At 38.8% G+C, this 14,501-nt stretch overlaps 1 protein-coding gene across 3 annotated transcripts in view; it reads left to right on the forward strand.

Moving 5' to 3' along the window:
• PDE1B (phosphodiesterase 1B) overlaps nt 1–14,501 on the forward strand; it is a 1,852,897-nt gene that overhangs the window by 989,744 nt on the left and 848,652 nt on the right. For all 3 annotated transcript variants that reach the window (XM_069231031.1, XM_069231030.1, XM_069231029.1), the window contains 3 exons: nt 3,215–3,328; nt 6,285–6,467; nt 10,004–10,070. In XM_069231031.1, coding sequence (XP_069087132.1) covers nt 3,215–3,328; nt 6,285–6,467; nt 10,004–10,070 — 364 coding nt within the window. The remainder of the gene's footprint in view (nt 1–3,214; nt 3,329–6,284; nt 6,468–10,003; nt 10,071–14,501) is intronic.

The raw sequence follows: 14,501 nt of genomic DNA on the forward strand, positions 1-14,501 counted from the left end.
GATAGTGAGGCCTGGGGAAGTGACTGCTTATCAGGAATACAGTTAGAAATGGTCTCCTATGGGAGGTGAGGGGCAGAAGGAGCAGTGTACAGGACATGGGGGCCATGTGGGAGGAGAGCAGCTGAGAAGCGAGGGGACATTCCATAGAGTACATCATTGCACACTGAGTGATCTTCCAAACACCAAGCCTATGCAAGTAGGTAGCTGGTAGATGTGGTACGAGAGATCTGTCATTGGAGGCTGGAAGACCAAAAGTGTCTTGTTAGGTACATGGGGAGTGACTGGACTGACTTGTTGATAATGGAAATGGGCTTGCATTCAGTTGTCTCTTTAACCAAGATCCCATGGGTTTACCTGAGGGCAGGCACACTTTTTGTTATTACTTGTAAGGCTAAATCTGAGTTGAGTGGCATAGTTCTGTGCCTTTGGATTCGGCAACTGTCTTGTCAGATATTAAGGACATGTGACTTAATTATTTTTAAACTGTAAGTCTCTGGTATTACTTTAGCATTAGTCTGCAAGTCACACACCACCTCTTCCAACTTACATATTCCACATTGTACATTTCCTTTCCATTTAGCTGTAAACTGTATAAGGTCTACTTTAGAAAGCCCTCTTTGTTTTGTTGCTTTCATGTATCTCTTTAGTGACTGGCTCCCACTATAGCTTTGGAAGTCTTTTTGCCCCAGGTCACAAACTGTTTTCCCTTTAAGCCATCCATTATATATATATTTAAGTTATTTCAATCCTTTGCATCTTTTAAAAATGGAGTCTGAAAGTAATTGCTATGTTTAAGTGCTCTGTGACCAGGTATGGACCAGCCTTTGGTGCTTCTGCCTGCCAATATATTAGCCACCGCCACCTGTGTATGACATTTGTGTTGTCTACTCTTCTTATATTCTGTTTGCTGCAGTTCTTGCAGGTCACTTACTCCATCTAGCATGTAGCTGTTTGTGTTGATCCCCCATGCCTGCTGAAAACCAAATGCCTTATCTTGTACTTCACTAGCATAAAGGGAGGATCTGGAGTAACTTGACACCCCACCCTACACTTCTGGGGCAATCTGACTTGAAATTTTAATCCAGGCCCTAATCTGAAAACAATTAGTGAACATTGTAGCAATCATATCAGTTTTGGAGAGAACTAGGCCTAGCTTTTTCACCCAGCTTGATTAATGCTGGTTATTTTCACGATGCAGCTTTAAAAAATATGTACATTTTTTATTAGGATTATTATTTATATTTTTAGCCATGTTAGTGATATCCACACCAGGTAAATTATTGCAAAGCTGCTTCAACAATTCCAGAACATCAATGCTCAGTTGATGTCCCTACTGATGATGTCACTTCCTGTGATGTCACATTTGACACGAGCCTCACATGTTCCTATTCTGCCTGGGACCCCACAAACCCTAGGACCGGCCTTGGTTGTGGAGGTAATTCAGAAAGTAGACTATCCACCAGTGTCTGGCCACTAAGGTAATAAAGATACAGGAAGTCATATTTTGAGGTTATAAATACTATACATCCACATCTGAAGAAAATTCTATTTGGGCTTTTGAATAGTAACTGTGGATTTTGGTGAGAGGAAAATCTGTGCTGTAATGCGCATTGTAAAATGTTGTGAACGCGCTGATCCCTTGTTGCAGTCTAGCTGTGTTCAGTGATATGTAATGTGTAGCGTTTAATGTTAGTTAAGTGATAAAAAGCAGAATAAAGTACATCTAAATAATAATGGGAGAAAGAGTGACTCAGATTTAATCTGGGATTATGGTATCAGAGAGGAGGTTGTAAGTGATTTAATAAATCTTGCATCAACCATAGTGAGCCACGTAGGGATTTCAATAATGTAACAAATAGCAAGTTATGTTGACTGTTTCACTCTTTATTTAGTAAAGTAAGGTATTTCGCAAAATGTCCCTAGACAATGTCAAAGATGGAGTTTAATCACTGAGTTTATAAATTAAACATTCCTTTCTCATTATCTATTTGTGCCAGTCAGAATGTATTAGGCTTGTTGGTGATATCCAGAGTCTCAGTAAACAGTTTTTTAACAGAGTGTGCCATTGCAGCTCACTACTGTCCTCCCTGTATTGATGTTATGACAGTATTATCTGTCTTGTCAATATGGAAAATGATAATTACATGATGTCTTCATGGATGACCATATTAGTGACCTGTAGTGCGCAAAGTTGGGGCACAGCCACAAAATGTGCAACATGTCCAAACCTCTTGTCCACATCTTCAACAGATCTAGTCTAGACCATATTAACTATGTGTATTTTGTGTAGTGCCCAGTAACATTTGTGTAGTATTCTAATTTAACAGTACTTAAGCCTAACCTCTCTGAGACCCTTATACGGTCTCACAGAGGTAGTGGGTCAAGATGTCAAACCCTCCTCATCAAAGAAATATTGCAAGCTTATTCTGTCACTTATCCTGCATCCTTCTGTCATCAGAGTTGAAAAAAGTAGGTCTATGAGAATGCTATATGACCTAAAGATCACTCCTCTGAATTGACCCTGGATTCTGAAGTCTGTACCTGTGGAGGACATAGATAATTGGGCTTCCCAAACTGAATGCAGTGAGATAATAGATAATACCTCCAAAACTAGGAGGAGTGCAACCCAAATTTGGGTGTAGGCTGTCACTATTGAGTCCCGAATCTCAACAGGACAGGATATCGTTGCAACAATATCGAGGGAAAAAAATATCAAAAGGTTAGTTGCTTTCATTTTCTATATCTAACTTCACATATAGATACATTATTATAATATATATATATATATATATATATATATATATATATATATATATATATATATATATATATATATATATTTAGTTAAGATTAGTAAATCGTTACTTCTCCGTGTACATTTACCTTTTGAACTTTGTGCCTTGATATTGTTGTAACAATAATCTGTCCTGTTGAGATTCAGGACTTGATATTCCCTGCTACAATCTAATCTAGAAGTATAGTACTCAAAAGATTTCAACATCTATCCTCAAGTAATTATCATGGGTCTTACTGCCATTAGCATATCAGGATGAAATCATTTCACGTTTTTGTCGAGTAGCTCTTCCTAAATATAGGAACTGTTCTAAAAATATCGTCATATACAATTGGAAGGGTTGGATTAGTTGTACCTTCTGTGTTAAAAGTAAAAGAAACAACAAGCTCATCATAAACAATTGTGGTTATCTCTTTCCAGCTTAAAGTACATGGTGAAGCAGTTGGAGAATGGCGAAGTCAATATTGTGGAGCTGAAGAAGAACCTGGAATACACGGCGTCATTGCTGGAAGCAGTTTATATTGATGAAACCAGGTAAAGTAGCTCCCCTTGAAGCTTCAGTTTTTGGCATACCTCCAAAGATGAGTGCATTGCTGTGGGAGACCTATTAGTGTAAATTTTTGTTTTGCCCACAATGTCCTTCGGTACCTCATTGTGTACTATGAAGGCCTATACCAATCTTTAATATTCCCCGAATACTGGGAAGCATATTATCAAATCCCAAGAGGAAGTCCCAGAATAGCCTGAGGTCTTTTTGGAAAAATCCATTTCACTTTTTGCACATTCCCTAAGGACATTTTCCAGCGGTCTCTCCATACATTCTCATTACTGTTTCACATACATTCTTAGAAAATGTGCTGCTTTCTCTGAGTACAATCCTCAAATATTGAAATGATGAGCTGTATGTTCCCAGACTAGACTCCCCCAATAGCCTGACACATTTCCCTAGTCTTCCAAAGGCCTTCACCAAAGAACCAAATTAGCTTTTCAGTAAATTATTCAAACATCCAGATGACTTTCTCTACTTTTCCATGGGCAGTCCACAATATCTACAGAATATTACCTGCATTATTAGAGGTCCTTTGTCAAATGGACAGATACATTTCCTTACATTACCAGACGTCCTTCCCTCACATTTTCAGAAGACATTTGTCAAACATACAGACTACCATTCCCCAGTTTCCTTGAAAGAAATCATTTGCTAGGGGTCTCATTTCTTCTGACTGTTTCTGATTTATTGCTGTTACGGCCCACAGTAAATGTAAACATGGTTGGTGTTACCTACGACCCAGGCAGAGAGATGTCCAGCACAGTGAGAATTACCAATGGCATGTAAAAGTATGCCAATAGAGTAATGATAATTCGTACAAACAGCACACCATAGTGCTCTCAATTCTCACATTCTCATTGTCAACTATGAGGTTAATTTTATTTCCATTGAAAAAATGTTTAACTGTTTTCCCTGTTCCTTTATGGCTGGAAATGACTCCTGAGGTGACCATTCTAATAATTAAAGCACGTCTGTGTTCTAAAATCTCCATGTCATTGAAAATGGCTACCCCCTTAGTTAATAACCGAGCCCTAGAGCATTTCTAATGCAGGTCCAGATGCAATTTTTGAGTTGCCTTCTTTTGGCTTTCATTCTCGCTCTCTTCATTATAAAAGAAACATCTGCAAAAAGAACATTTCACCCACACTGTAGTGTCATTAATGACCCAAAAAGAAGCTACCCTAATGCAACTTTAATGTTATCTGGTCATCCATAGAACAGCCACCGAAGACAAAATAGCCGGCTAGCTTATGTTTGTTGTGTAAATGCAAATTTCAATGTCAGATGGAATTGAAATTTAGACAGGCCGAAATTTAGATTACCCCATTATAATCAGCGTATTTCCAGGAATTTCACGTTACTTGAAATTCCTGAAATTATGCTATGTCATGTAATTATGCCATGTTTACGGCACAATTATAGTGCAGGAACAAAAAAAATGATCAGTACACAAACCACTGTGGTTCGCAGGACTTGTGTTTTTGGTGCTATCTTTTTGCATAAATTATGGAGTTAAGATTGAAACTAATGCAGTTTTGCACCAAAAAGTTGAGCACTGGCTTGCACCATTGCTGTGCACCAGCCGGGCATCATATTTATGGATTGGTGCAAGCCGGTGCAAAGGGTAGGCTAGTGTAAAATAAATGACGTTAGTCGATTGGGGCTGGTGGTATGGAAGAAGGTTTTTTTTTACCAAAAAATCACGTTAGGCAGGCTAGAGTAAAAAAAATGACTTTAACCTGCCTAGAGTCATTTTCAGATGCAAAACCATCCATACCACCACTCCTGTCTTAGAAAAGATAGGAGTCATGCCCAAAACCCCAGTGGCCAGCCCAGGGGACGAGGGTCCCCTGGGCATGGTCATAGCACCCTGTGCCATGTATGGGGGCCCATTTCAGGGCCCTCGATGGCACTTTAAAAAATAAAATAAAATACTTACCTGTACTCACCTGGGATGGGGTCCCCCTCCTCCGCTGTCCCTCTGGTGTGGGTGGGGGCGTACCTGGGGCCTGAGGAGGGCACCTGTGGGCTTATTCCATGGTGTTCGACCATGGAAATAGGCCCACAGGCTCCCTAACGCCTGCCCTGACCCAGGCATTACAAAATGGGGCAAAGCAAGCTTTGCACCATTTTTTGACCCCCTCCTCTCTCCCGTGCACCATTTTTGCACGGGAGTACATGGCGTTAAGGCCATAGAGTCATTTTTTGCACGGGAACGACTACCTTGCATCTCATTAATGCAAGGTAGGTTTCCACGTCCAAAAAATGACTTTAACTCCATAAATTTGGCGCTAGACGGGTCTAGCACTAAATTATAAATATGGAGTTAGTTTTGCACCAAACTAGAGTAAAAACAAATTACTCTAATTCGGTGCAAACAGAGTATACATATGCCCCATAGTGCTAAGTGCTAAATTTGTACTTTGCATAATTACATGTAATTTTCCCAAAAGTTCACATGATTATATGAAAGCAAATTACGAAACATTTGTGAACCACTAATTGAAATGTCAAAAGATAAATCATTCTGTCTGGAGAGGGATATTTTGTGTTTAATGGAAACTACTAAACTGGGGCAAATAAATGCCCACTTTATCCCATTGCATCCTGATCCATTTTCTACTAGTGTTCTTTGACAATTAAACACCATAATTGAAGAATGATACAGACAGAGCTTAAAATATGGTGCAAGGCATCCAATGGTTTTAATCAATTCTTTTGAGTGAGCTTTGGAAGCATGGTCATTCTTCTTGAGCCAACAGTAAAGCAGGAATGAGAAGTAAATACAGTATACTTTCCCCTGAGTACTGACTTCCTGCAACATTTTGCAATGCGAGTTGTACTGCTGTGATTGAGTAATGTATGCTCTGATGTTTGAAGTTGAAGCTTTGATCTATGGTCTCTTTCTCAAATATTTTCCCTATTTATTTTCTTTGCAAGGCAAATCCTCGACACTGAAGATGACCTTCCAGAGATACGATCAGACGCTGTACCCTCCGAGGTTCGTGACTGGCTGGCTTCCACTTTCACCCAGCAGACGAGGTCGACAGGTCGCCGATCTGAGGAGAAGCCGAAATTCCGGAGCATTGTGCACGCAGTGCAGGCTGGGATATTTGTGGAAAGGTGAGAATCCAGTGTAGGCAAAAGGTTAAGACCTTGTTTTTAGGTCTTCGCTAAGGCAGTGGGAATACCCTGTACCTTGTGAGAGATTTCATTTTCTACAAGGGGTTTGCTGACTCCTAATTCTCTTGTGTGTGACAGTTAAATTTCTTCTTTTTTCGTGTGGAGCACGGACCAAGTACTGATGCCTTCATTGTGATTAGTGTTCTTTGGATGCTTGGGCTGTGATTGAGGTACTATTTTTCTTTCTTCTACCCGATTGTTCAACTGTGTTGCTTTTTATGTGATGATTCTTCGATCCCACATCCTACCCTCCTGTTGTCTGTGTTGCCCACCCTCCCACCTGCCATAAGAAGAAAAAGCACTATGATACAGCCAGCACTGGCCACGTCATACCTCTTTTTTTACCCTTCCGTTGTCTGTGTTGCTTGTTCCCTCCCCTCCAGGGCTTGTGTTGCCTCTTCCCTCACACTCCCCTTCATTGGTCAGGTTGCCCACCCTCACCTGCCATAAGAAAAAAAATATTATGACGCAGCTAGTACTGGCAGAATTGTCACACTTTAAAAAAAACTTTTAACCATACTGCACAACAGCCGCGCAGATACACAACATGGGTAAAAGGCACTGGCAAAGCCAATAGCTCTTGCATAGTTGAGACCTATTGACTTTGATAATGGTTGTTAAACTATGGTCGATAAGGATTGCTTTTAAGATGTGAGCTCAGTGGATCCACATAAAAGAAGCTCTATCCATTGCACTTGCCCTCTCTTTTTAATTACTGTATATCTAATTCCATATGCCCAAAGGGCATTCAGAATAAAAAGTGAAGCTCCGATGCAGATTTAAGGGATCATATAAATTGCAACTGTTTGCTCGGCTAAATAAATATTCTTTAGAGAAGATCATCATTAAAGTAATGCTGCTGCATGACTGATTCACCCTGAAAAGCTCAAAGTGCGGATTCAGAAATCTTCTATAACAGTAGATATCATTCATGAGGGTGTCATTTCTGTGAAATGCATTAGCTTACACCATTCAAACTCCGGTTTATACTACAGTGCAGCTACACAACAATAACATTTGGAACAATTTAAATACTAACATCATTAAATCTCAAGGAAATAAACTGATGAACGAATACATTAAAACACATTTACATGTCTCTACATTCACAACGTAAAATGTATGCTTAATAAAAGCGACACAGAAAATTTGCACACCACAAAGCACGCCTAGGAGAAAGGGTTTTTTCATCTGTACATCTTTCAATAGGGTGTATATGACTACGCAAACAAAACACATATCCGGCACTTTCTGTTCTAAGGAAATGGAACAGGGAATCAGAAAACTAAAAACATTCTTTGTTGCATCATTAATCGTTAAAACAAAGGTGCACCCGTTGGAGAACCCTGTGAGAACCATGAACGTTATTCAGAACAGAGGAAGGCATAAGACGAATTCATACATTTCCATGTACACAGAAAGGCTATAACAACCCATCACTGCATAGAACCATAAGACAGAAAGGGAGAAAGACACACACAAAGAGAGAAAGAAGAAAAGAAGACATAATTTGATAAATGCATTGTATATAAACATAACTTCAAAAGCAAGGGGTTCATTTGGGTTCAGCAAAGGGCTTTAAATACAGTCAGAAGATATATTTTCTACTTACCAACCTTAACCTAATCTCTTTGGCTTCTCCAACTTTGGTTCGAGAAACAAATTGACAAGCCAAAAGCATCCGCCCTATTCTGGCTTCTTCACAAGGTAAAAGTTAAACTAGCCCTGCTGAGTGCTCAGCTCTGCATAGCTGTGATTTGCCTTTCTGTCAAGAGGCACTTGCCATTAATATTTCTTCCGTTCCTGTTTTATCAATCTTGCATTTCCCTTTCAAAGGCTTAAGATACATTTGTATTACCACAATTTTCTCTTTTGAGATATTAGTTTCAGATGGGCAGTTCACGCTCAATTTTATGAAAGCCTGCAGAAGTTAAAAGTCGTATGGTTTAGTGTAATCATATTTTAACATGAACCTTCGGAACATAGATGCCTACTTTTATTATTCTGGAAGAGGTTAACTTTGTTAGATTTGTAATGCTGACCTTTTGAAGGTGTCACCCCTTTACACCCAATTTAATAATTCTCAAATGTACATGTATTTTTCTGAATAAGTGGTCAAAGTAAAAGAAAACTGAAAAAACAGTACAGAAATAACAAAGAAAAAAAGCGCAATAAATAATGAGATAATATAGATTTATTCCTGATCGCATAAGAGAGTCCTTTCTTCTAAGTAAGTTCAATTCTTCTTTGTTGTGAATAGTAGGGTTACAACATTCTGACATCTAACACCTCTAGCTGGTCCACTTTGGTGTCTCTCGGTCCTTTTTTCCAGGGTAGCAAAACTCTACCAATAGGGGTTTAGATAAAAATTCACACCAGGTAGTCAAACCAGACCCCTTCCATTAAGTTAAAAAAATAGTTTTCCGGTTTTAGTCAACGTTTAACGTACAGGTCAGTTCTAGAGCTCCTGTCTTCCAAATACCAACATAACTCAATCTAAAATTGGATGCTAAGAACAGCATATTTAGCTCTACCAAGCGGACATTTAAAATCTAAATTCCTTACACTTATGCATCTAATACATATTTTACAACGTTCTGTAATGTAAAATCTAAATATTAGATGGAACCAGAGTTTTATGAATCATCGTAAATGATGAGTGCACACCAATCCTAATAATATTTTCCTTAAGATCACGAAACCACCAGTTCCTTTAGAAATCTGAAACAGTCATGTCATTGTTGTAAAATTGTTGATTTTTACAAAAGTTGACAACACTTTTCTGTGAAGTCCATAAATTTGAATACTTTGGGTGTAGTTTTCCCTTTGACTAGGCGTTTGTCTTATCTCTGACTATAGGTTGTTGCGCAATGGTTCTTCTGGCGTGTGTGATCTAAGATGGTTGCTGCTTTAAATGCCTTAATAGCTGTAAGGTTAACTGGATCTTGTTTCCTAGTTGTGACCCAGAATTTGTAAATAACTGGTGCAGTGGCCTCTAGTGACCACAACATGGGTTGGTTCTTGTGAGTAGTTCATATAATAGGGAAAATACCCCCTACAATTTTTCACAGTGATTGTCCTTTTCATTTATGAAATTACTTTGGGTCATGTTTCAGTCTTGTTCTGAGAGTGAATATAAGCAATTATTGATTTTGCTTTAACCTATTAACAGAATTATTGAATTCTCCCTAAATCAAACAAGTAGCATTTTCAACGATTAGTGCAAAGTAAATACACTATACACTACATTTGTTACATAAGGGTAGCATCCGATATAAAATCATTAGATGTAGATGTTCAAATAGTTTCTAAATATTCTTTGCTCGATTTTTTAGTTATTAACGTATTCAGAAATAAGATGTATTCACTTTTTATATGCCCAATTCATCTATTTATTGAAAATTTTCTATATCCGTGGAAATTGCTGTGACATTAGGGACTTGATTACATAAAATGCCACTTTATATTTTTCTCAGAATGTTCCGAAGGACATACACAGCAGTTGGACCAAACTACTCTCCAGCAGTTGTTAATGGCTTAAAGGTAAGGTACCTCTTTAAATGAAAACTTTAAATGCTTTATTTACAGACACTGGGAATGAGAAAGTTCATTGTTGTGGTACAGCTAAAATGTTGTTTCTGCTTGCCTTTAACTGAAAATCTGTAGACAGATATGTTTTTGGGATCCAAAAATGCTTAGACCTTTGAAACCATAAAGAATATTAGCAAATGCTGGGGCCTTTGAGCTGCCTGGTTTTTGCCAGTTCCCACTCTGACGGATTCCCTCACTACCACCTTCCAACAGAGCCCCTCATATCTCCACAGCCCCTCTCTCACATGCATTTCTTCTATTTTATAGTGCTACTCATACCAACCCTAGGGTGTAGAGGCAGATTACATCACACACGTTATACAGCGCCAATGAATCTTATATGTGTAAATCATTTTATAGGAAATGTTACACAAAACAATGAGGAATATGATCTGCAAGGTACACATTTTTTGCATCAGTCATATTAGCCCACTGCGCTACTTTCTGATGAGTCAAAAAGGACACTAGAAAAACTTATTTTCTCTCCAGCAGGAACATTAATCACCTGCATTATTTTGACATTTTTGTTGTTGCCTGAAAACTGCTGGACACAAGGAAACGGCAGCTGCTTTTAAAATTAAAAAAAATTATGACTACAGCTCCTCCCCCGAGGTCAGCTGCAGGAGTGGCTACACCGGTCGCACCGCGGTAAAGCCGGCCATTCCCTCACTTCCTAGGAAAAGGTCCTACGAATATTGTTATTTTCACTGTATATAAATAATCTATTGACGGAAATGTACCTTCATTCTTCCTTGGCCTACATGTTCAAGATCTCCCCAGATTTATGCCATAAGTCCAGCAACTTCTCCAGCTTCCCAAAGAGAGATCTTGCAGGTGCTGGAAAAGCAAAGGGCTTTGCTTTTACAGCTTAGTAAGTCATAGCACTGAACGACGTTCTACCTCTCTTTAGTTTAGTGTTTTATTAGACATGAATTTGAATTAAAGACAGTTGTTGCTGTTTACTTTAGTGGTCCACTCACGCTGACATTTAACAGTTGATCGAAATTTAAAATCAAACTCATGTGCTGGGTCCTTTGAAACTGAGCAGAGCCCATAAATGAGGACTTTAAAGTCTGCGAGTAAAGCTCTGTTTTTTCTCATTTTTTCAGTGAAGGGTGTGTGCTCCTACGGTTCTGTGTAAAATAAAATAATTTCTTGTATGTATCATTGTAAATGGTGTTTCCGGTTTTAGTAAATATTTTTTTCCTGTAATTCCTGATAATTCAATGCAAATAGAAGACATATTTCAGTGTCAGCTTTGCTAATAAAGGAATAGATTTAATGAGAAGCTTTTAGACACGACGACATGTGCTGTTGGTGTGTTGCTCTCTTAGGTCATTGTTGAGTCATCCACCCCTCTGTGAGCATCTTAAGAAGTGAAATGATGAATGTTGACAATTAAACAGTGCTATATGACACGCTTTATTTACTTTGATTCTCAGCTAATCCTCAAATCATCTCATAACACACTGAATACTTTAGGGATCTCTGAGGCCATTACTTGCTTCTAAAGTATAGTTGGGATGGCCTTCTGCTCCACACGTTTCATATGGTGCATTTTACTACAAAATACGTTGGCATAGCTGAAAATTCCAAGACAGGAATTTGAATGTTGTAGACACCATGGCAAATGACTACCCCTTTTCATGTTATTCCTTGGACCGGAATTCAGAGGGCCATTCAATGAGAGTTTTACAGTTAGAGCCATTTCTTTCAAAGTCTTTTTCCTTCTATAAGTCTCCAAAAACCTCTTCCGACTTCTATGTTGGAAAACCAAATGCCAACCGAATCAAATGTTCTATACTATATAGAAACCTCTAACGTTTTCATTCTAACAGGCAGAAAGTCGTCTCAGAGCGTTAAATGCTTCTGCTGGCATCTTTTGTGATCTGAAGGCCATGCATTTGATTGCTGTCTAAGCCAAATCACTTTTACATCTTTGTGAGGTAGGTAGCCTGAGTGCTATTACATTATGTTAAAGTATGCTATTTACGGGGCTTATAGTTTGAAAAACGGGTATTATGAAGCACTACAGAAGAACACTTTATTATTTTTTATCTTTGCTTCTGATGAGAAACCTACATTGGAGTACTGTTCGCTAGGTGTCCGTGTTTTTATGAAGAGTTCAAGCTTTTCATAGGTATTGTTGGCGCTGGGCAAGAGCCATAGCTCCACACACTGTCCTGGGTTTATTTAATTCTGAATTGCACACCACAAAATTTTTATTTTTTTCAAGGTACTCACAACAGTTCGTGCAAAATGATTAATGAAAAAATACATTTTGCTGCAAAGCGGAAGTCATGATAACATAAAAGAACAAACAATGTTGCAAAAAGTAGATTATAATGAAGATTTGGTGCAGGAATGAACGTCTAAATCATATGATCAGTTCACATTGAAAAACATTACACTACTGCCCAATCCGGACCACTAAAACACAAAAATAAGATCTGTCCATACATTTCCGGCTATCCATCATGACAGAATCACCTTTATTTAACAATGAGCTCATACAAGTAGAATATGACTAAGTTATTTGACCAAAGTCTACAGTACTACAAGAATATTTCTATACGCCATCCAATACACAATGCGCTACCCTTCGCTCCGCAGTCGCCTTCATCTTTGTAAACATCTCATAATTTAAATTAGGCTCCCCTTCTAGTCATCTCAACCAGGACTGCTTTTTGAGGTTGTGGTGTTAGGAATTTGGATTCATCTGCTACCCCTCCCATCTATACAGCGTAAACATTATTTTATATGTTACTCATTCTTATTTTCAGGATTTCCTGTGAATTTATTTACCATTTTCTGCCCACTCTCCGAGGTCCTCTTCGACTCTCTAATCCCTTTTGGCCATTTTCAAACATAATTCTTCTGCTACGATCCACTCTGTCATGTTTTTGCCCCAACTCAGCACTGTGGACAGCCTGTTAGCTAACCAGTCTATTGGTATGTATCACTTAGCCAAGAGTAGGCCAAGTGTTATAAGTTTGTATTAATTTTTCCATTACTTGGTCCTTGGTATGACATTGAGTAGGGAATTTTGTATCGAGATCTTGAGTTGGATATTCATTGTACCACCACCTTTTCCCAATACTCCGACAGTACCCTGCAATCTCAAGTCATATATAGGAATATGGCCTTTTTCTCGCATTTTTACAGGTTGAAGACCTGTTGGAGGATATCCTGTACATTCTAATGGGCACAAGGTATGTACGATGGAGATATTTAAATTGTGTCAGCTTGAATCTTCTATTACTTATGGTTTCCCACACCTATGCAAAGACTTGCAACCATTCTACATCCGTCAGGAGAGTCTACAGGTCTCTGCTCCAAGCCTGTCTTGTCTTCGGCGCTGTCGCTGGCCTATCCTGTTTCACTGCCTGATCTAGTTATATGACATTAGTCCTCTACCCCTCCCAGCATAAAAAACAACTCAAGATTTGGGAGACCCTGGCTCCATTCGGTCTAAAGCGCTTCAGTTGTGAACGTAGATTTGGCAAGTTATAGGAATTGCTAAGCACTGATCTAAAAAGTATTCCAAGTCTCCTCAAAGTTTAAAAAACTTAAAAAACATGTTCTAGATATGAATCTTCCAGTGACAGGCAGTCATCCTCTCTCCAGGCCAAAGGCGACATGGCATCTCGTATCCAACCGAATGCCTGCTGAAAGGTGAATTCTTTATCACCCTTTTAATCGCAAAATACTATGCTGCAGCCACTTGGAGGACTGCCCATGAGGTGTCTGGTAATTGCTTTGTGCCACTTCTCAATCAAAATTGTAGTGTACCATCCACAACTGTTCCCTTAAGGAGTCTGGTATACCATGTTGGGCTTTTTCATGAAATTAAGCTGTGTGTTGGAGCTCTGTATCAATACAATAGAGCTCCAGATCGAGTAGGCGCTGTCTGCCCCACTCTCTATCCTGTTTTAGTATGTTCAGGCGCAGAATATTCCTCTGCCCCATCCATGTAGTGAAAGAAGGAGGCTGTCTATTTCACAGAAAGCTCACTTTGGAATGCAGCCATGTAGGAAATTTGGTTGAAGAGGGTGAAACCCACTCAAGTAGCAACCACACTAATTGTCAGGGTGAAACACAAGCAAACACCAAATTAATTTTTTTTAATCTTATAATGGCCTGGCTCCTAAGCTGTCAGGCTTAATTTAGAGACATGTGTAGAGTATTTATGCAGTGCTACAAACAGTAATAAAGTGAAAACACAACACCAAAGAAATCCCACACAAATTAAGAAATATAGTAAAACTGAATAAATTATTTGAGACCAAAACAACAAAACTTCAATTTTTAGAACTTGAGATATGCTATTTGAAAGATTTCAATTAAGAATAGTGCGTAAAAGCACAAAGTACAACACACGGT

This window comes from Pleurodeles waltl, chromosome 4_2, assembly GCF_031143425.1.
Source record: "Pleurodeles waltl isolate 20211129_DDA chromosome 4_2, aPleWal1.hap1.20221129, whole genome shotgun sequence".
In the NCBI taxonomy this organism is placed as follows: Eukaryota; Metazoa; Chordata; class Amphibia; order Caudata; family Salamandridae; genus Pleurodeles; species Pleurodeles waltl.